General features: G+C 42.1%; 1 protein-coding gene across 3 annotated transcripts in view; it reads right to left on the bottom strand.

Annotated features, from left to right (window-relative positions):
* EFNB2 (ephrin B2) overlaps nt 1–22,536 on the bottom strand; it is a 49,791-nt gene extending 27,255 nt beyond the window's left edge. For all 3 annotated transcript variants that reach the window (XM_065420158.1, XM_065420174.1, XM_065420166.1), the window contains exon 1: nt 22,409–22,536. In XM_065420158.1, the coding sequence (XP_065276230.1) occupies nt 22,409–22,536 (128 nt within the window). The remainder of the gene's footprint in view (nt 1–22,408) is intronic.
* Between the last annotated feature and the right edge of the window lie 897 nt (nt 22,537–23,433).

Genomic DNA, 23,433 nt, shown 5'->3' with positions numbered 1-23,433 from the left:
TGGCCAACCTGTGGCTCCGGAGCCACATGCAGCTCTTCAGAAGTTAATATGCGGCTCCTTGTATAGGCACTGACTCCAGGGCTGGAGCTACAGGCGTTAACTTTCCAATGTGCTTGGGGGTGCTCACTGCTCAACCCCTGGCTCTGCCACAGTCTCTGCCCCCACTCCACCGCTTCCCACTCCCCTGAGCCTGCTGTGCCCTCGCTCCTCCCCCTCCCCCCCCCCAAGCCTCCTGCATACCAAAAACAGCTGATCGGGAGGTGTGGGGAGGGCTGCCGGTGGGAGGGAGGCGCTGGGAGTGGGGGGGGGGGAAGAGGGGAGCTGATGAGGGGGCTGATGACATATTTTACAAGAGCTTTAACTGATGCACTGGTTAGACATTACAGCAGACGGAATATTCTGGCTATGTGTCTAAACTCAGCACATTCTGAAAATTGAACCTGACAACGCTACTTCCACTCCAATTTTCAGACTTCTAGCATTTAACACTAATGAACTAAAGGGAGGGGGAAAAGGGAGCCTGAAAATGAAAGGTGATGCTAGGAGCCTGATTGAGTTGAAACCTTCTCCACAGTTTGTGGCTTTGGCTGTGACCTTTTCATGAGCAGAGTTCTTGCAATTTACTTTCCTTGTGATAGTAACTTATAAATATGGGCGGAGACTGTAAAGATCAAGAGCTTCACCTGATTCATCTATGTGCCATCACAGAAATGTAGTGACCCATAACTGGGAACAGTTATTATACAATAGCATACGAGTAAGGCTGAGATTTGCAAAAGTAGGAGACTAAAATTAGGCTCTCAAACTTCATTGCACCACGACCGCCTTCTGACAACAAAATTACTACATGAGGGAGGAGGGAGAATCAAGCCCAAGCCTTGCCGCCCCGGGTGGGGTGGAGCTCGGGCTTCAGCTTCAGGCCCAGGTCCCAGCAAGTCTAATGCTGGCTCTGGTGACCCCTTTAAAATGGAGTCACAACCTACTTTGGGGTTCCGACTCATAGTTTGAGAACCACTACAAAAACCACACTGCAAAAACTCCCTGAGGCTGCGAGGCTCAGATCCCGGGTCAACTGACTTGGGCTCGGGGCTCCTGCTATTGGGCTAAAAATATTAGTGTAAATGTTTCTGCTCGGGCTGCAGCCTGGATTCTGAGACCCTCTCACCGCATCAGGTTTCAGAGCCAGGCTCCAACCAGAGTAGGAATGTCTACACTGCTATTTTTAGCCCCACATCATGAACGCTGCAAGCCCAAGTCAGTTGACCCAGGGTCTGAGACTCACTGCTGTGGGGAGAGGAGGGGAAGAGTTACATTGTAGATATCCCCCTATATTTTTTTCATTTAGGTTCCTAAATAAATAAACTGATTTTCAAAAGTGCTGAGTAAGGCCACTAACCTAGGTGTCTACATATGGAATTAGGAGCAGAAATCTAAGACCCCATTTTTAAAAAAATCTTGGACTAAACCTTTACATTGCAAATGGAGGACTACATTCAGCTTTGGTGTTAGTTAACAAAACTTCAGCAGGGCTGAAAATAGCTTGTAATATTTATATCATTGCATCTACTGTTTACAAGTTTTAAGCGTAGTGAGCCAAACACCTCTCTGTTGAAATGGTTGAAGGGCTGCATAATAAAGTCAATAAATTGCTCTCATCCTACAGTCCTAACAAAAAATTCAGTGTTTGAAGCCAACTAAGGTAGCAGCAGGCTGACTGCAGTGTTAAGACATTCACACATCCAAAATCCATCCAAGTACGCTGGAAGTGTTTTGAAAGGTGTGCCTGAGAAGGTGCCTTCAACTAATTAAAAGCTTATGTCAAATACAAGTGTAACTAATACGGAGGATCAAAAAGTCTTCTGAATCCCACGAACGATGCCAAAGCAGTGGTGCCAGTGGCATGTGTTACACTAAAGATTACACTCTGGACTGAGTCTCACAGCAAGGATACATTAATTATGTCTGAAACGGTTGGGGCAACTTCTACAGCAAAGATACACAGTATGAGGCTTAAAGGCTAAATGCAGACCCCATAGTCTAAAATGCTGCCCTCCAGCTGCCTGCTTTCAGTGCAGATTTCCATTGCTGGTGAATTCAAACAGGCTATTTCTGTTAATCTATCAAGGAGGTATAAAAGAACAAACAAATACTAATGGGTAAACAGACACACACACACATGCAAAGTGAGGAACAGATCCTGCTTCCATTGAAATCAATGGGCATGCAGCATATTTTCCAAGAATGGGAGTTTTAGGCCGGAGTGCAAGACCGGAGGAGACTGAGGGACAAAGGTGAATTTAATCTACCTTGATCCCTCCCCAATGCCAGGAATTGGATGGCAGCCACAGGGATGTTCTAATTTACACTTGGTAGCTGTCTAAGGTCCCAAGGGATCGTTCCAACAGCCAGAGTTTGCCTGGCCATAGAGATACTCCTTTTTGCCCAGGAATGTCCCTTATGCCAGCAGCCCATCACCAACAAAGAAGTCTCCCATTCCAACGCAATCCTCAGGGGAAGGATCTACTGGTTTATGGCTCCTTTATGCAGAGGCAAAAGGAGGCTGCTGTGTGATCAAATATCTGGCCCACAGAAATTTGTCATCACAATTACTCTGGGAAAGTATGCAGAAAATATTTTAGGTATAATGAAAGCTGTGCACTGAAATTAATGTACTTTCTCTCTCTGTATGTTCATACCAACAGTGCATTTTCACTTAGGGTCCAATATTTGTTGACACTGTTCAAAATCCCATGAACACAAGTCCCATCCATTATTTAAACTATTCACTCATCTTGGCCTAATAAACAGTAACATGACAAATAGCACATTCAATTTTCCCAGAAAACATTCTCAAAAGACATTTTCTTTAAAAAATGTAGACCAAATATTCATATGCTCCAAAAACAAAAAAAATGAGTTGGGGGGCTGGGCAGGGAAGAGAACTGGAACGAACAAGGTCTGACCCTCCACTCCCATTAATATTACCGTAATTTTCTACACTACACTTTGTGCTTCTACGGTAAGCCCCAACCATTTCCTGGCATTAATATACTATCCTGGTCAAAGTACTATAGAATTTAAATTTAAGAATTCTATAGAAAGGATCTCATTCTCTATTAAATTCGATAGAGTTTTAAGACCAATTTCTTAAGAATGTAATTAAATTTTATGAAAACCTATTACATTCACCCCTATTAAATTATATGGGACTTTTCCATAAGAGTAACCTGTCAAACCTACCCTACTTCCTGATATTAGACTCTACCAAAATTAGGAGTACATCTGTAAGTGGAACTTTTCATTGAGAATATGTGCTATCCTTACTACATACTCTTCTGAAACTGTAAAATAGTCAAGGGAGACAAATTCTGACACCAAAAATTAATTAATCCTGACACCAAAAATATGTGCTGCTGTGCTTTTCCCAACCTGGGAAACTGTATGTATTCTCAGCTTTAGAAATTTCCCAATAATGTTTAAATGAATGCAATTATAGAAAGCATGTTAGTATCTATTAACCTCGAGTATGTAACTAGGGAAGAGTGCCAAATTTACATGCTCTAATATCTTATCTGAAATAACTGGTATCAACATTTAGTCTTAAATTAACATGACAAAAATAACCCTAAAAATGAGAACAATCAAGTTGCTTCTTAAAAATGAAATATGAAACCTTCTGTTAAAGAATCTCAGCTACTTAACTTTATGAAGTTTAACTACCAATCTGACTATAAAGTTACTCACTGAAAAGTTTCATTAAGGAAATGTCATGAATACTAATAGCCTAATATGTTAGATGTGGCCATGTTGCTTGTAAAAGTACAAATTGCAGCAGACTAAAGACTATTGTGCCAAGTATATCTCCCTATTTAAAAAAAACAAAAGGAAACAATGGCCATTAAATAATATATATATTCATTATCTTGCTTTTAAAACAATGACAAAATTAGTATTTTGCATATCAAACCCCAAATGACTGGAAACCAGTTGTAAGTGAATGAGTTTTCTGTTCGATACAGAAATACAACGTTTTCTATCAATCACCTTCTTATTCCATTTCAGGTTACGACTATAATTTGGAGGTACTGCATACCTTATTAGGAATTGTATCTATGCATTTTCAGAAGCAGTAACTTTATGGGCCTGATCCCACTGAAAATTAAATTGCCACTGAGCTCAATGGGAGCAGGGTCAGACCAGGCATGTACTTAGCTCCCCAGCAGCTGATGTGGTAGAAATATCAAAATGAGCTGTATCAAAAAAAGATCAAGGTGAAGCTCATCTTTCAAAACTCTTATGGAATTTATTTTTTTTTAAAGCCACTAGTCTTGCACGGGTCCTCTGAGAGAAAAATTACCTCTGACTGTGAGATTGACACTAAAAATATAATGTGATGATTGAATCAATTTAACACACAAATTAGCAGAGTAAACTTTGAAAATTTAAATGAATGTATTCCATTTCATTTCCTTTCAATTGACTTAAACATGGTTTGGAATCTATTTTCCTTGCCAGTGTTATATTATTAGGCTATCAGAAGCACATAACAAGGTGTGACACCAAATTTTAAATGATGCACTTGTTTAAAAAAAGTCAACTTCTCATCTAGTATCTAATCCACCAAACTCTTACTCACACCAGTAATCTTTGATCATGCAAGAACTCTCTCTTACTTTAATGGGACTACTCATGTGAGGAAGGTTTATTTGCATTAATAAAGGATTGCAGGATCAGGCCCAAAAAGAGATTTAATAACAAAAAATAAATTCAGTTATAACTTAAGATCATTGAAAGTCAAATGAACAAACTACAAAATATCACAATGCAAGTTTCTAAAACTGGGGCTCTTTGACATTCCCTTTCATGAAGGAAAAAATAATGGGGAAAAAAAACCCTCGACAAAGGTACGTTTTAGGCTTGGAAACATTCTACTTATTCCCTTTGGCAAGCCATTTGAATACAAAAGCTTCAAAATAGTATCCATTGAAATAGTCACTATTCTCCATACTCTATTATTGAATTGTGCAGTGCCTGCTCACCCCTTCCTATATCCAACGCACTCCACCCTGCTTCTGCCTAGACAGGAGGAAGTACAGGCAGTGTGTTGAAAAAGGAGTGTGTCAGGGGTTCAACCCACTTAGGGCTTGTCTACACAAACATTTAGTTCGCAGCAAGCTGGGGTGTAAATCTACTCCACTTTGAAACAAAAGTAGATCCAAGTGCATTGAGGAACTGCTAGTGCGTGTCCACAGAGAGACTAAGCATGCAGCAGGCTAGTGCTGGGCAGATATACCCACCCAGCTGGCCGTGAACTAAATGTTCATGTAGACAAGTCCTCAATCTCCATTCTGGACACAAAATAGCAGCATTGCCACCAGTTAGTGTAATAGAAGTCGTCACAACCCCAGACATGTCATACTACTTTATAGAGGACCAGATCCTACTCCCACTGAAGTCAGTCGCAGAACTTCCATTGACCCCAGTGATGCAAGATCAGGGTCATCTGGAGAGAGGGGGTGTCATATACGTACTGCTAAAAGCCTGGCAACCTTTCCACAATGACTCTGTGATGTTAGATTTAGTCTAAATTGTAGGTGGATGGGAGAGATCAGTTTCAGCTGTTCCAATTAGCAGTTTTTGGTAATCATAGAATATCAGGGTTGGAAGGGACCTCAGGAGGTCATCTAGTCCAACCCTCTGCTCAAAGCAGAACCACTCCCCAGACAGATTTTTGGCCCAGATCCCTAAATGGCCCCCTCAAGGATTGAACTCACAACCCTGGGTTTAGCAGGCCAATGCTCATACTTTACCAAATGCTAGAGAAAAAAAGAAAAATAAAAAACAGAAAAAACTAGTGAAGTACTTTTATGCACGTGCCCCAAGGTATATAGATTTTTGAACAAAATAATATTTGCTTTGCACAGAGCTACAGAACTGTGCATTGATTGTCAGATAGTGCCGTTATAGCACAGCCCTGAAGAGGGGCATTGTGAAGTCATACAGCCCCAGCTACTCAGCCCTGAGCGACATTGGGAGGCATAACTGTAGCTCTCGGGGAGTGAAGCCCCTAAGCCACCCTTTAGGAAGGTGCAGCATGTTCTTGCTTATGTGGCCAGCCAGCTCGAGAGGCCATTGCCAGGGAGGAGGAGGGGGGGGGGGAAATAAGCATGGTCACATTTCTTCTGAACCCCTTATAGAAGCACCTCTAGGGGGCCACAAGTCGGGTACAGTCTTGCACTTGAAGGAGCACAAAGCCTCCAATTGTGACCAGCTCCTGGGAGGGGAAAGTCACCCGCCCCCTGCCCCATCCTTTGTGTACATGCAAGGGGCCAGCCACAACCGAGCGCTGAATCTGCTCTCCTGGAGATACCATTAAATTAGATACTTTATCTTCTCATGAGAAGATCTGGTTTTCAAAGGCTATGACTTCAGCTTAAAAATTAGCTCTGATTCAATGGGAACAATGCATGATGCAATGTAGTGCAGCCCAGGCCTTCTACAGCTGCCACCTCAAGCCCTGGGCTGAAATAGTGACCACTGATCCCTGCATCTCCAACCCACGAAGCCCAGCAACTGGAGCTATGTAACTGAGTAGTCAGCAGCTTCTTCCCCAGCATTTCTCTCTATACTGGCCTATTCAAAATTAGCCTCCCTAGGACATGGAGTGCAGAAGCCCTGATGAATGGCTGCTCTGCCTTCAACCCCCAATACAGGGCTACCACAAGATTTTTGGAATACATCACGTCTTCCGTGCGTGCTCAACCACACTGCATAAAAGGCAAGATTTTACTTTGTTGGGGAACCTCCTTTTCCCTCCCTGTTTGACTGTCAATTAGGAAAAACACTAAAACATTCCCACCAACCTCCTGAAAATTTAGACAGGCTCATGCTTTACACCTCTCACTACCAGACATAAATCTGGGCTGAGCGATTGGTGCAAAATATACCACACAGATGGGGAAAACTGCACTTCCTCCTGCCTGAAAAGCAAAACACTCCCACAGCAAATGCCTATCTGGCTTTTTTTACATCAGTATGGGGAGTAAAGTCTGGCTTTTTTCGCACCAGAATGCAAACCAGGTAGTAAGGCCTGAGATTATGAAAATGTGTAGGATCTAGCCCAGGGGTCGGCAAGGTTTGGCATGCGGCTCGCCAGGGTAAGCACCCTAGCGGGCCGGGCCAGTTTATTTACCTGCTGACGCGGCAGGTTCGGCTGATTGCGGCCCCCACTCGCCGTGGTTCGCCGTCCCGGGCCAATGGGGGCGGCGGGAAGCGGCGCGGGCGAGGGATGTGCTGGCCGCGGCTTCCCGCCACCCCCATTGGCCTTGGACGGCGAACCGCGGCCAGTGGGGGCCGCGATCGGCCGAACCTGCCACGTCAGCAGGTAAATAAACTGGCCCGGCCCGCTAGGGTGCTTACCCTGGCGAGCCGCGTGCCAAACGTTGCCGACCCCTGATCTAGCCCTTTTAACTGGACTGATATTAGACTTCTGTTCAAAACTACAGCTTTTATATTCAGCTTTCTTACGCGACCTCCACATAAAGTACTATTAATAGCAATTAGCTTTTTTTGTATTATTGTGCAGAAAGCAATTACTGCAGTGGCATAAGACTATAAAGCACTAGAGAATTCAGATCCATTTACTAAATCAATTCTGGTTACCACAAAAGAGAAGCTAATGTGTTGTAGGCTTGGTCTCCAAACTGAAGAATGTTATATGAATATTACCAATATTCTATTTTAAACCTGTGTTTGATTATATTACCAATATTTTATTTTAAAATGGTATTAGATTATCAGTTTGGTAACACACACATACACACACACACTTCAGCAGAAAAGGTTTAAAAAAAAAAAATCACAAATGGCTGCAGTGGAGAGTGGAAGCCGGTCTGTATAAATGGGTTATTCTGTGGAATTTCTGAAGAGAAAACACTCAGTAGGTGCATTGTAATTAGTTGCTCTTCTAGTTACCTCTTGATAAATGATGCATGCGGCTCTGGATGAGAGCCCAACTCTTGACCCATGACCCCAGTACACACTTTAGTACTTCAACCAGGAATCCCAAGCCTCAGAGTTCTTTTTGTTTTGTTTTTTACACAGATGCACTTCTGGTAATGCACAAAATGAGCCCTAGATGTTAGACTTCTTTCAGAAGTGCTTTATGTAGTTATGTTCTAAATACACTTGAGGAAGGATTTCTGACTCAATCGTTCCAAATGGGCAGCATGTTTCATGCTGGGGTTAAAGGACAGAATACAGAAAGACACACATATAACATTTACTGCCACAATGCTTAATGTTAAATGCCTTCCACGATTTTTTAAGTCTCTATATGCAGAAAATATTCATAAATACTGGTTATTTTAAAGACAGAAGATCAGAAACCTAGAGAGAAATGCCACCTCTACCATGAAAAAATACCCTTTAAAAAATCAACATTTTTTGGATAGCACTTTACTGCCCCCTTTTGCACTTTAACATTAGAACAGGTTTCAGCATGAACTTACTTATGTGAAACCCTGTGTGATAATGGGGTACAACAATAGGGCACTAGGTTTATATAGGATTACGTTATCACACACTGCTTTTGGAGCATCTTGCAATTACCTAAAATGCAAACAAGTGAAGTGTTGATCCTTCATGGCCTTCAGTATGCCAGGAACCGATCAGTAATTGGAGGCTTGAATGGGCATTTTCTACTTTAATCTGCTTGCATGTGTGAGCTTGGGGTGATTGTTTGTTATCGCAGGTGGCCCTTCTTTCATACTTTTCTAAACCAAAGATCATCTGCAACTTGAACCTGGTTTATTCACTGGAAAGAAAAGAGTGACAAAGGGTCATCCAGTGTGGGAGCCATTAAGGCGTTAGCAATCCCTGTGCTAAAAGTATAGGTGTGTGTTTCAAACCAGAACTTCACAAACTGGCAGGCAAAATATTTTCATGAAAGGTGAAGACAAGAAGCCTCTAGACATTCAAATGCCCTGCAAGCCCAAGGGCCACAAACCCGTTCTGCAACTCTGCACTGCAGCTACAGTAGTTATAGCATTCTTGTGTGTGTCTATGTCTGTGTATACATATAGTGCAAAAGGTAATAAATCTATAGTCTAGTGGCTAGTTATTTACAAAATACTAATTCATGATGACAGAGCCAGAGGGGGCTCTCCCTGTCCCAGTAACCTTGGTTTTCATTTGACAAAGTCCATGTGCTGTTGTGTACACTTATATTTAAACTTAATCCATTTCCCTCTGTCATCCTACAATTACTATACAAGTCACAGTAATATTAAATTTCACTGCCTACAGCACCCACAACTGAACCTCTACTGTAATGAAAACCAATTCCCTTTGATATTAATGCTCGTGTTTTTTTTTCTCCATTTGCTAGCCACAAAATACAGGAAGAGCCTGATGTTGACTTAATTAAAGAGTTTTTGTTTAAAATATGATGCTGGAAACATTAAACTAGTCTTTGCTCTCCCAGCAAAGGTAATCAATTTATTTATTTATTTGTTTGTTTGTTTAAAATCCAGGCCATGAATTCAGTGTAACACAAACCTGGTGCTTCACTCGAAGTGCTCAAAAATACTGAGACGAAAATGAGAAGCACAGCATTTCCTTGAAAAGATGCAGAGCTGTGTGTAGTGTGTATGGAAAAGAAAGTCAAATCAAACCATGTGTATTTCTGACAGAAATCACTAAAGTCTCTGATCTTAGTAAGCTAACAGAGCCCAGCTGGCATTTGCCAAAGAACTGGCTTTTAAAGGACACTATAAATCACAAACTAAGGCTGGTAAAGCGACAATAAAAACAGATGTTCTATTGCTGTGCTATTCTGTGTTCTACTCTGTTACTATTACAGAACCAAATCTGGTGTCAGCCACAATGCAAGGAGGTGAAATAAAGTTTTCAGTCTCCTTTCTCTTAAGTATAATTTGTTTGCACCTGTACAGTCTTGTTCCAAGCAATGCTCCCAGCAGCAGTCTATAAAAAAGGGTGGGGACTGCCTTGTTATTTGGTGAGACATTAATAATCACTGACTATCGCTTATTAAATACATTCAGATAGTATTTTCAGCTAGTTCACAGTTGTTCTAAAATAAATTATTCCATACTATTTGTCTGCATAAGGAAACTGTAGAATTGGAACAGGTTCCTATCTCATGCCATTTCAGTCTGGGATATGTCATACCAGCAGTTTGTCACATTATAGGATGGAATAAACAAACATTGGCATGTTACAATCTAGAATTTATATGTGAATATTTTCAGAAAACCCATCCACAAATGTCATTTAACCTTTTTGTTTTATCTTACTTGCTCTTCTTTTCACGTGCAAAAAAAAAAAAAAAAAAAAGCCTCAAGTACAGGAGTAATACAAGGACGTTTCATTTAAAGTAGAGATAGACCCAAAGCAAAACTCGAGATACAAACTTGGGGTCTAAATCAGAAATACATCTCTTTGTAAATCACAGATTCAATCACTCCTGAACTTGGGGATCTGAAATCCAGATTTAAATCAAAACTTTCCCAAAATTCAGATCCAACTTTCAGACTCAGCCCATTTTAGAGCTAGGCTCGAGCTGTGAGCAAGAATCCCAGCCTGGATTATGTCTCAGATCTAAGATCTTGTCTTTGCTCTGGAACAGCCTGGATTCAGCACTGGTGGCCAGCAATCAGGGTAAAGGCACTGGCCGTACTCCTAACAGCAGGCAATAACATGCAAAGGTTTGCGTCAACTGAGCTATTCATGTAAGGTTAGAACTTGATTAGCAAAACTGATGTACTCCTAGGGTGACCAGATAGCACGTGAAAAACCGGGACACTTTTTTTTTCGAGGGGTGGGGAGGGTGTATAGTTGCATATATAAGACAAAGCCCCTAATATTGAGATGGTCCCAATAATATTGGGATGTCTAGTCATCCTATGTACCCCTCAACTTGTCCTTACCTATTAGGGGTCTGCACTGGTAGCCAAACTTTTTCCGTCATGCCTCTCCCCTTACCCATAATTGAACCTGTCTGGACCCCCCCCCTCCCTCCCCCCGCACCACAGTTGGGAGCCACAGCCAGGAGTGGAGCTGGAGTGGAGCTGTGGCCAGGAGCGGAGCCGGGGCTGGCGTCCGCAGTTGAGGCCGGGGCCAGGAGCCGAGGCCGGGGACGCAGCCGGGAGCGGATCTGCGGCCAGCAGCCGACCTGCAGCTGAGGCTGAGCCTGAGTGAAGCTGGGGCAGAATAGGGCTGGGTGGCACTCCTGCACTGCCCTCCTTGGGGGCTGGCCCTGGTCCCCAATGTGCTCCCCCATGAATGTTCCTCCATGCCCCTCTAGGGGGGCACACCCCACAGTTTGGGGACCACTGAGCTACATCAATTACTTGCCACCAATAGGTGAATTGGGACTATTCCAGAGTGCATAGAAGGCCTTGGGGTTTGATTCAGGCCATCTTGAATATAAAGGATTTTACAAAGCTAAATTCTAAGAAGAAATTTATATTTTTTATTATCAAAAGCCTTCTCACTCTAGTTCAGGGATCGGCAACCTTTGGCACGCAGCTCGCCAGGGTGGGAAGCGGCATGGGCCGAGGGATGTGCTGGCCACCGCTTCCTGACGCCCCCATTGGCCTGGAGCGGCGAACCGCAGCCAGTGGGAGCCGCGATCGGCCAAACCTGTGGACGTGGCAGGTAAACAAACTGGCCCGGCCCGCCAGGGTGCTTACCCTGGCGAGCCCCATGCCAAAGCTTGCCGATCCCTGCTCTAGTTTGAATTCAGGAAAGCACATAAACACATGCCTAAATCCCTAAATCTTAAACACGTGTTTAAGAACTCTGTTGAAGAGGGATGCTTTTCTGAATCAGGGTCTCTCAGAGCATACATGCTTAGGGACAAATCCTGCTTGCACTACCCTTGCACACAGACCCACTGAACTCAATGTAAGTTGTGCAGGATTTGGCCTTTATCTTTCATGAAAAATCTCTGGAATCAGATTGACTTCTGTAAATTCACAGAGATACAGATTCCCCCCCAAATACATGTCTTTACAAACATGCCTAGCAATCTTGGCTGCCAACATGATTTTCCCTGCTCAACTAACCTACAGTCTGGAATTACCTTGAAAAACCCCCAAAGGTTAAACATTGCACAGTGATTAAAGCAGGCTGCTCCTGAACTAAACTCAAATTAATTAAACATAAAGAAAACAACTGAAGTGTGGACAGTGAATGCAATGTGACTGTCGAGCCCCAAAAGGAATCAAGATGTTCCTAACTCCAAATTTGCACTTTTATCCAGTCAGGTATAGAAACCCACTGCTGTTCAGGCAATAAGAAAACAGATTGCAAGCACCAGTGAAAATGGAAATGCAAAATGATACACCACTCAAGAGTCAAAACTGCAGCTATGTATGGATTCAGCAGTATTCACTGCATAGGTTCCTTAAGCAACCTGCTTCAAACTTGCAGAACATCAAAAGCCAGATGGGTCTCACTGAATGACCCACAGGCAAGAAGCCAGGATTCCAGTCTGCTGTAAAAATAGGCCTGGACTTGATTTGAGTCTTCTCAGCTCTGACAGGCTGGAATCTGGCAGAATTCCCAAATCCCAAATAATATGGCATTCAATTGTGACTTGACTTCTTTTTTTTTTTTAAAGTCATACTTTCTCATTAGCTTTAACACATACTTTCCCTTAATCCAGCCACTACCCATTGCCAATCTTGCCCCACTGCTCTTTGCAAAGGGTAACTAATAATATATTAAACAGAAATCTTCTAACAAAAACACAATAAAACATTAAGAAATAATTCGTAAAGTGATAGCTAATAAGGCTAAAGGGGGTCATTGTGAGCCTAGCCCCCTGCGTAGCACAGGCCATCACTTTGTTTTGCAATATGTATATTTTGGTTATTCTTTAGTATGTGCAAAGGTCTGGTCCTGGTGAACAAAATCTTGGAAATGTTAATTTAGTCTTTAGACATGCACCTTTTTGAAATTTATATAGATTAAAAAATTCTACAATTATATGTATATGTCATGCACCAGGAATGATTTACCTAGCAATACAATCTCCTATCAGTCTCCGTAAATCATTCTTGGCTGGGGAACTGTGTTTAAAACCAGAAGAAAGCCTAGACTATTACATCAAAGTTTAAATCAGCTGCATTATAATTATCATGCTGATACTGCAATGAAACACTGGGTGTTGGCTCCTCAGGGTTGCCAAAAAAGAAAGACAGAGGTCCTGCGCTTCTCACTTATATTTAAAATACATATAATCACAACATCAACGCAGAGTCCTATGAATAACGCAACTGATAGGGATAAAAAAGGGACTGTTCTCTTATGCCAAATAAAACTACAAACTTTCAACACTGCTAGAAAATAAAAGCCTGGACTATGATTCAGATAAACTGAAAGAAAACAACCTTGAAATCCTAAAATATAAAAGAAGGTGCTATATAGCAGAAGGTTGCTCCCTTAGGACCCCATCTAACTCCCACTGAAGTAACTGGGAGTCTTTCCACTTAACTTTATTCGGAGCTGGACTGGGGCCTTAAACATGTCTGTCTTCTTGAAAATGAAGTAATAAAATGGACAAGGTCAAGATTTTCATAAATGAATACCTACATTTGAAAATCAGATCACCTATCTACGCACTTAAATATAAATATAGAAGCCTAACTTTAATTGCCCATTTTTGAGAATTTTGGCCCAAGACTCTCTCAAGTCTTGTAGTCATAGATTTAGTTAAAGACGTTGAATACAGTGAAGTATTTGGGGGCCTGATCCTGCATGACTGGAATCAATGGGTATTTTGCCATTGACTTCAGTGGGAGATGGAGCAGGCTCTTCCTAAGACTTAATTAATATGCAAGGGCTGTGGTACTGGAATACAGTTCCATGTATTCTAAATGGTGCTGGGAACCCTCTATCCATTCACAGAATTTGTACACATACCTTACACTCTCCATTTTGAAAATCTACCTGTTCATGTCCTGGAGAATGGAGACAGCAAACTAAATAGTGCTCTTATACTGCCACTTTGTTTTCATACGTTGTTTAGAGAAACAACGGAGGGCAATGGGGCTTGTTTTCTTTCTTATGAGTTTCTCCTACTATTTATTTTCTTTTGGAATCAGAGAATGCAGTCACCAACTGCAAGGTCTCCTTTGCAGGACTACTTTCATATGTTTGTAAGAACATCTTTAAATTTAATGTATACAAGTGAAGAGTATTTTAAGAGAATAGGACCTGCTGATTATTCTCAACAGGAACAACATAAATAGACATACCTGACTTTTGCTGCATGTGAAACATTACATAAATGATCACCTACTCTTTCCTATGCCTCACCAAATGTACATAGCATTATCTAGTACGTTTCTGAAATGTGACATGACAGGTAGGTTCGAAAGCTAAATGTTGGATAATGCTTAGCAAACAAAGGACATCGGTTTTTGCATTATTTCTTTAATCACTTTAACCCTTGTTCTAACAGAAAGCATAAGGCCAGAGTAATTCAGCTTCCTCTTTTGTCATTTGCCTGCCATAAATATGCACCAGTCTGCATTTGAAAAGCTGAAGGAGGCCGCAAGCTTGCTGGACATTTATCATGCTCTGTTCCCTGTTAACAAGCAAATACTTTAGTTGAATGGCCCATTAGCAATCATTGTCAAATGCAGAATGCAAGGTGCTTGGATGTGACCAGCCTGTAAATTAGAGGAGGGTGCCCCCGTACTTTGCAGAATTTCAGCAAATGAAATGGATCTTTTTATATAGATTTCTGAAGGTTAAACTGGAATAGAAGAAATGTTCTGAGTGCTTCAGATTCCATATATTACACAAATCTGCTCAATCCCCCTCTATCTGGTGGTGTATATGCATATAAATATTGCTAAACCATATTCAGCAGCATGTCGATTTTGGTTTGGGACTCGGGTTTTCTGTCAGAAATTTGTTAAACCTATCAGCTAGGACAAAAACTACAAATTTTAAAATGCAATTTTCCGAATTCCCTGTATCACAGAGAGTGCAGAAACCTAGAAAGTGACCAAGCCACTGCCAGCAAACAGCACTGAGTTCCATTTTCTCAAACTCACGCAAGGCCCACTTAATCAAAAGAGACAATAGTTATGGTATCAGAGGTTTTTGTGTGTGTCTAGACTCCCGCTTTTTCCCCCTTGCACACAAATGAACAGGCAATAAAGCAAATATTCCTTTCTGGACTGCACGTGTAGTTTGCAACACAACAAATAACCTAACAGGCTGGTCTATGGCCTTTTTCTGTTTTTCAGATGTTTATAATGGTAAACACAATGCAAAAACAAAAGTCTTAAGCTATTTACAAGGCTGTTTGGGACAAGAGGCAATGAAGGACCAGTGTAGCAGCAACAAGCAAAATCTTTTCTTACTTTTACAGCTACAGAGCACTTAAAATAAATGACAACATAAAGAAGAGCCAAATTCTTTGCTGTCCTAACTCCATTGCAGTCAATAGAGTTAGGCCAACAGAGAATTTAGCCCAATGATTTTAAATTGCAGGGGGCCTATCTCATTCAACTGTGGATTTCAGATTGCCTTTCAGGAGTAAATACCACCTGGACTAATCCATATCAACTTGGCTATCAGCAGCTTTATTAGCTAATTTGAATTAAAGCTGGATTTTTTTCTTTTATATGTTTGCAGGGTGGGAAACACAAAAATTGTACAAGAATCGTCTCACTAAAGGAAAAGGACAATGCGGAATGTTTACCTTTGCTTCTCCCATGGAGTGTGAGATTGAAACCACAGTCTGAAAGATGGCTGAAATCAAAAGGTCTCTGTTTTCTTTTCAGATAACCCCAGTCCTACCTATCCCCTCTGCTCTCTATTCCTTGCCAGCAGGTCGCTGCCTGAAGCCCAAATAGATTAAGGAAACAAACTCAAAGTGCTGCTAATCCTACAGAATGGCTGCTGCTGCTAGGCCAGGAGTTAAAAAGAAAAATCTTCCACATCCTAACAATTGCAGTGATCTGAAGTTCTAATCAGTCCAAATCTTAATAAAAAGCAGTAAATGAAATCTACCTTTACCATATTATACACCACCAATGAGCAAGAACTGAGCAGCTTTTCTTTACTGCTTTAACCATCCCAAGCCACAAGTAGGCCTTTCATACTTTCTAATCCTGGCTTCCAAGTTTTGTGCAGTTCTCACATAATACCTTACAGCCCGGAGCAAGGCCCTTAGTTTCTAACACCCCTTTCAGAGACGTGTCATTTCTAACATCAAGCTAATCTATATGTTGCCATGGCATCACCCTTTATCTGCTTTTACATCTTATGAACTGCATGGATTTACCACATTATTTTTATCTGAAAGACAGAAAATGGTGGTTTTATTGCCATACAATCAGATTACTGCTGCTAGTTTCTCTATGCCTTTTTACCATACTTCAATCAAAAGGGATCAGTTTCTTTATACTCTGCCCTTGATTTACATTACATCTGTAAAGACCTAGTCTGAGTTGTAATCCCCTTATTAACTATGACCGGGGTTGATTTGCCTAAAAATAAAAGCAAATTGTGTCAGACCTTTTCACTTTGTTTTTGATTCGGAACTACAAAATGGATTACTAAAGAAATCTTCAGAGTTCACACGGCTGGTATAGTACTGAATTTAAAATGAGAATTAAACAAGTTAAACATGGGAGCCGTGTCAACGGTTTACATTTTCCATCATGGGAGAAGGGCTGAATTGCGTATGTCTTTGTATTCTCTGGCTTTAAAGAGACAATGAAGCCACAGGAGTTTTTCCAAGCTGTTCTAACACTGTCCATTTGCCATCCTCCCTTCCTTTGCTTTTCATATAACAAAATTAAAAAAAATAAATAAAAAAAATCACCCAAAGACTTAAGTCTTGGCTAGAAGTTTATAGTTCTGTGGACCTGCATATTTTAATTAAAACATTTTAGACAGTTGAACACTCCTATTTAAGTGTCCACAACATCGCAGAAAGGGTGATCTCATAAGCAAATCTATGTAGATGTATGATAAATGACCTGAAAAACAGGTTTCTTTATGTCAGGAGCCAGAGAAGGCAAAGATTAGACACACATGAATAACATTTTAATCACTATTTTTCTCAGAAAGATTGCTTCTCATTTGCAATAAGCAATTTTGAGTAGTAAGGTTGCATGATACATTAAGACTAGATCCCTAAAAAAACTTGATTATGGCTGCTAGGCAGGTACCTGAACGGCCTATTTTTGCCAACACTCCCTGTACTTATCTTGGTATTTCAAGTAATTTCCCATTATAGGAATGTTTTGTGTGCATGAGATATACCCTAAGTGCCATACTAAAGCAATGTGAGCTCATTACAATAAAATATGGGAGAAAAAAAAGTTGAAAAAAAAAGAAAGAAAAATGTAATGATTTCAGCTTGACTTTCAGTCACTGCCTATCTAAAGACAATTACCACACCAACCAAAGTGCTTTTCCTTGGTAAGGTTTACAGATAAGAGGCTTTAAGATAATTACTATAAATAATATAGCATTTATACTCCAACTGATCCTGTGTACAAAGGGCTGTAGAAAATCACTGAGCCAAAAATTCAGCCTTCAGCTTGTTCGAGGTTTATATTGCTAATACACCTGAGCTAGGAGTTGGCCATAGGTGTCAGAAATATCTAATGGGACAGAGGACACTCTTCAGAGTTCTCTGTACTAGCATGCCAAGTGTCAACAACTATGTTTTGGGTAAGATTTAGAAGCATGTGTTTAAATCATTTTAACCTTCAGCTCCTGTTTCTTCAGCTTGAAGCTGTAATTGTTAAGGTTAAAGAGCGCAGTCCCATGGCACAGGATTCCCAAATAAATTCTTGTCTAGAAAGAGGAGACCAAACATGTTGTGAGATATCGTTTTAGCAAGCTCTTTGTGCTTCGGTTGGCTCAGTTGTCCTGTGAAACAAGGACTGTCCATTACCTACAGTTTATCATCCTGACAAAATGTGAGGAATGTGGATGTGAAAGCACTAACAATTCCACCCCTGGTGCTTTGTCCTTTTTTCTCTCTATATTAAAACCGACAAGATTAACCCAAATGCAAACTGCAGAGCATAGTTCAAGGGGCTATTCAATCAGTAGTGAATGTGCATTTGTTTACCTACAAAAATAAGAATTTCAGATACAATGAGAGGCAGACTGGTTTATATGCTCTTGAATAGACTGTTTAAACAGGGCCATCAATTGTAGTTTATTTTATCAATCTCTGACACATTGGTATTTATTCAAAGGCTGATTGTGGCAGATTCCACATATATCAGGTTATCACAGATATTATTTAGCTATCATTTGTCTTCCCTAAGACAATCAGTATCAAAAATACAGCTTTTTATGGAGAGGCTTCATTGTGTTATGACAGAAAAATGCTTTGTTAACAGGCCTACCGCATACAGCAGTAGCCTCAGACACCAGAAACACTGTGTTGATAAGTGGTTCTCTGTAATGTTTGACTAAAATCCATAAAACTACATTCTGCGATGTAGTCCAAAGGCAGTGTTGTGCACTGTGAGATAAAACTGAAGTAATACACGCAATCTATGTATCTCATTTCTCTAGGTGGAAACATGGTACATGGGGAAAATATTCCCTGATTGAAATGTGTCAAATAACAGGAGTTATGTTTTTATAATCATTTGTCCTTATATTCTAAAGATCATGGCTTAATGTCCGAGAGTCTGCAAATGAGAAGTCCATCATGAAATCAGTCACTACGATGGCGTCTAATTGAACCATTTCCCCCCAAAATGTAATGTCATAGACAATAGATTATTCCTTCCCTTTTACTATGTGTTTGTTTTTTTAATTAAATTTGAAGATTTAGTCAAGGCAATGAAAGTGGATCTCTAAAGAGAGAACTGTAATGGGGGAGGGGGCATTGATCTTATGTTCAAAGGACTACCATGAGCACTCTGTCCCAATCACCTGCTAAAAATTATGACCTCTAAAACTAAACACAAAACAGCCTACATTTATTATTCCATCCTCTATATTAAACTGACTAATAAATTCCCATGGCATTTAATTGCTGCCCTGTACAGAAGATTTATGTACTGAAACTTTCAACAGAAATATACATGCAACTTCCATAAATAAATTAGCTGTAACACCAAAGCTGGTAATTATTTATTACAGACATAGAAAGCATCTTTAATATTGCACTGTCCTCAGATCCTCCCAGCAGCAGCAGGAGGAAATTTTCTAATTTCTCAACCTAGTATTGAGCTTCGATCCCGTGAAAGAACGACCTTTTCTAAGGAGAAATTATTCAGTACCCTTCAGGCAAACCATTGTGACAAGAATTAGAAAGAAATCCTGCTCCTGAAAAGTGGAGCAATCACACCAACAGCAATATCGCTAATGCATTTGTAAGCTTCCTCAAACTACAGGCCTCCAAGTGCCCTATAAATCACTAGGCCCAACCACTGAAAAAGACTAATTTTAATAGTGTTCTTCTTCACTGTGGTGATTAAACTTCAATGAATCACTCAAGAAAACTCAATTACATCAATGGGCAGAACCTATTTTTTTAAGTGTAAATTTAAGTTGAAAAAGTAATTAGGTAGCATCATTAGAACTGCCATTAATAATGTTCAAACCTTTCTGAAGTCAAATACCTTTTAGAATTAGCAAAATTGAAACTTTATTTTTATTTGTTATGATAGGCACTGAACCTTGTACTATAGCAGGGATTAAATTTGGTTATTTAGGCATCAGTGAAATGAAAATATCTAATGCAAGCTGTCAGTGTAAGCAAAAAAAGTGAAGGTAAACCAGGACTGGAAGAATGGCATGGAGGAAGGTCTGGTGCACAGAGACTGTTCTGTTTTGGAAGAGTGACCTCTATAGGAACAAACTGATCACTGGACTGTGGATACCGGGTGGGTGCTCTGGTTCCTCTGCCATTGTACTAAATCTCTCTCCACAGTCACTTCAGGCCGGCTAATGCAATGCAACCTGGTCTTGCTACCAATCTGTGATTTCAGGAATTCTGATGTCATTTTAAAAGTGTCTTGTTTGTCTTATTCAAAGATTTGGTGTTTAATCTTTTCTAGGTCAGAGAAAGGATTTAACTAGATAGCATCATATAAATGCAGGTCCATAGATCTAGTTTAAACTTTAGCTCTGTTAACTGGCTTTTCATCTCATATAGTATATGTGATCATTTGTCATGTAAAACTAGAAAAAACTGCATTTGAAATGTTTCTCTTCATGATAATCATTTTCCACATTTTAATGAAAAACTATGTTGTCCTTTTTAATTTTCCTGTAAAAACTTTACAAAGGACCTTAACACACTCATAAATCTTTCCATTCTTGAAAAAAAGTCAGGGGACATCTATAATAAATTATCTTCTAAAAGCAGTGGAAGATAAATGCTGAAGTCAGGATGTGATTTCTTAATAAATATTTTCAGCTCCTAGATCTAATCCAAACTTGTGTAATTTCAGTCAGACTCTGGGTTTTGCTACCAATACACAGTTAGTTCCCTGATTCAGGAAATACTCCACTCTTCTTCTCTGGGCACTTTTCAATATGTCTTGTTCATCTAAGGGCACTTTTACAGATATTTACTAAATGGATTAAATGGGAAAACCTGAATTCAGTTAATACACAAAGTGAGTATGCTGAAATTTACATTTGTGATCTTCTATGTGTCTGGTTTGTTTTTAAACACATTTAGTTAAAATTATACATTAAATAATATTTTAGCATAAAACTTTCTAAACTCATTATCAAACTATCCTTCCTGATAATACTGTGAGAGGGGAGTTCAAACTGTGCTAAAGAAAATCTTTCCATATCACAAAAGTTTTGATGGGTTTCAAAGTTTATCAAAGCCAACTTCAGATATATGCATCAGTGGCATAAATAAAACAGGTTGGAACAATACACGTTTTAAAGCAAGGAAGGCTCTCTTTGCATCATTGCCTAGCTTTCTCTTCACGGGGATTTCTTATGCAAATAACATCCCTATTTCCAAAAGTAACAATCTCAATACACCTAAGCAGGAGACTTTCAAAGAACAGGACTATATAATTAAATCTTGAAACACATATACTTTCTGCCTGCTCTGACTAGAGACATGAAAATGCTCTCTGATGGACAATACTCAGTACATTACTCACAAGCATGTGCCTTGTTATCAAGTCCACTGGCCAAATTTAGCCCTGCTGTCAGCCAGTGCAACTTCACTGAAGTCAATGGGCTGAATCTGGCCCTGCATCCCCACATGGAGAAGTTGAGCAGTAGTTCTCAGACTGCATAAAGCAGCGCTGCTCTAAGGAAGTGGGACCAACCTGCACTCCCTGCTTTGCTGGAGGTGAGGAGCTACAAGGGTTGGCAATGAGCCCCGCTGGATCTGGCCCTGCTGGGGATCTGTATGAAAAGGCTCATCTGCCCAGAGGCTCTGTACTCAGTCGTGCCCTCTCCCAGTGCTGGGAAAATAGAGCCAGGCAGGAACCCAATCATTCTTACAATTACTGTAGCCCCCAGGGGGCCCAGTCAGATTTGGCGTTAGGCGCTGTGCAACTGCAAACTCATCTGAAGCCATGGCCCCTGTCCCCATCGAGTATGCAGTCTAAAGGTGAAATCCTGGCCCCATTAAAGTCAAGGGCAAAACTCCCAGGAATAGCAATAGACTTCACTCTAGGGATCCTCTCTTACTCTTCTGTCACCCATATCTCCCCCTGTCCCAGAGCCCTGGCAGGATCCTTGCACTTCTTGCTCAGGCAAAACGCCCGCTGACTTCCAAATCATAAAGCATTTTGCCTCTCCCTGGGAGCGGCCCCCGGCCAAGCACTGCAGGAGCTGGCCCCATGGCTGTGTCTATATTTGTCCTGCAGAGAAACAGAAGCCGGACAAGGCTACCGTGATACCCTCCCCGGTGAGAGCGAGACAGACTCTGTGCACAAATCCCCCCCTCGGTGTCTTCGGGGGAAAGGGGGATATTTAATGCGCGGCAAGATCCTGAAGTGCACTGGGTCGTCGGAGAGTTTCTAACCTGGAGAGAGCGCCCTGAGCAGAGGGAGGGAGAGAGCAGGGCGAGGGATCGCCTCGGCCCACAGGGAGCCACGGAAGGTGGGTAAGGAGAAGTGCAAGGATCCCGCTGCCCGTGCCCTGCCCGGACTGTGCTCCCCATGTGGTGCCCGATTAATCACAGCAGTACCCCAGCAGCAGCACCTTGCCCTCGGGGTGAGAGTAGGCGCCGCCGGGAGCTCAGCCCCCTGGGACCGCAGTGCCTGCCACTCGCGCTCTCCACGCTCCACAGACCCACGTCGGCCTCGCTGGCTGGCTGTGCCATTAAAACTAAATCAGACCCCGATGCGGGGGGGACGGGACCGGGGAGGGATGAAGCAGAATGAGGCAAACTTACTTGGGGTTGGAGGAATTCCAATATATCGGGTCTAAAACTACCGATCTGGCCATTGCAGTTCTGCATAAAACCATCAAAACTCCCCAGCAGTACTTCCAAAGGGAGGAGTCTCCCCTCCGCACAGCCATGTTCGAAAGCGGCTCCAAGTCCCTTGCCAAAACCTCGCCAACTCCTCCGTGCGACTCCCCGTACCTGGTCAGCGGGGGGCGGGTGGACGCTCGGTATCCCCCAGCAAGAAAGATTGACCAGAAACAAACCAACAACAAGACGAGCGACGAAGCACTTGGTGAGAACTGCAAGCAGCGTTACTGAGTCATTTGTGCCCCAGGCATGTCGGAAATTCTCCGGCGAGATAAGAATCCAGCCACCTCCGAAGTAACAACGCCACCACCAATGCAAACGCCTCAGTCCTCCCTGCTCTTTGGGAGCTCCCGGCTGGCTTGCAAGACGCCACTCAAACTGCCAACTCCGCTTTGGATCCAGTGCGCCATCCACGGTCACCGCGCCTGGGGATCGCGTAAAATAAAAACCGGGCAGAACTGGAGATGGAGGCGATTAAAGGGGAGAAGGGACTCGGCCTCCGCCAGGAGGATCCCCCTGGGTCTCTGGTTGTGCTCCCTGGTCCCCGGCGCGTGCAATCCGTGCGGCCACCGGCCCGGGCTGTGCAGGGATGGCGAAGGGAAGCTTCGCTCTATAAATCCACTTCGAGTATCAGCTCCCGGAGCCCCTGGAAAGCGCATCCGCAGGGTTCCATGCCCGCCCCCGGCGCTGGGGTGCTGTCCCCGCTGTGTGCAGAGATGAGGGGGAGGGGGGCTCCTAGCGTCAAAATCTCCCCTCTTCTTGCTTCTTCCACTAGAGATCTGCAGTGCGTGCCCAGCGCTGGGTGGCAAGCGGGCAGACCCAGCGAGAGACAGGCAGGGGCCCCTTGGCTTGGAGTGCTGCTGCTGCTGCTGCTGAGTAGGTGGCTTGTGCGTGTGTGAGACAGAGAGAGAGAAAGAGCCGGGCGCGCTGCAGCCTTTCCCTCC

This window comes from Emys orbicularis, chromosome 1 (assembly GCF_028017835.1).
Source record: "Emys orbicularis isolate rEmyOrb1 chromosome 1, rEmyOrb1.hap1, whole genome shotgun sequence".
Taxonomy (NCBI): Eukaryota; Metazoa; Chordata; order Testudines; family Emydidae; genus Emys; species Emys orbicularis.
This window is presented reverse-complemented; position numbering and strand designations above follow the sequence as displayed.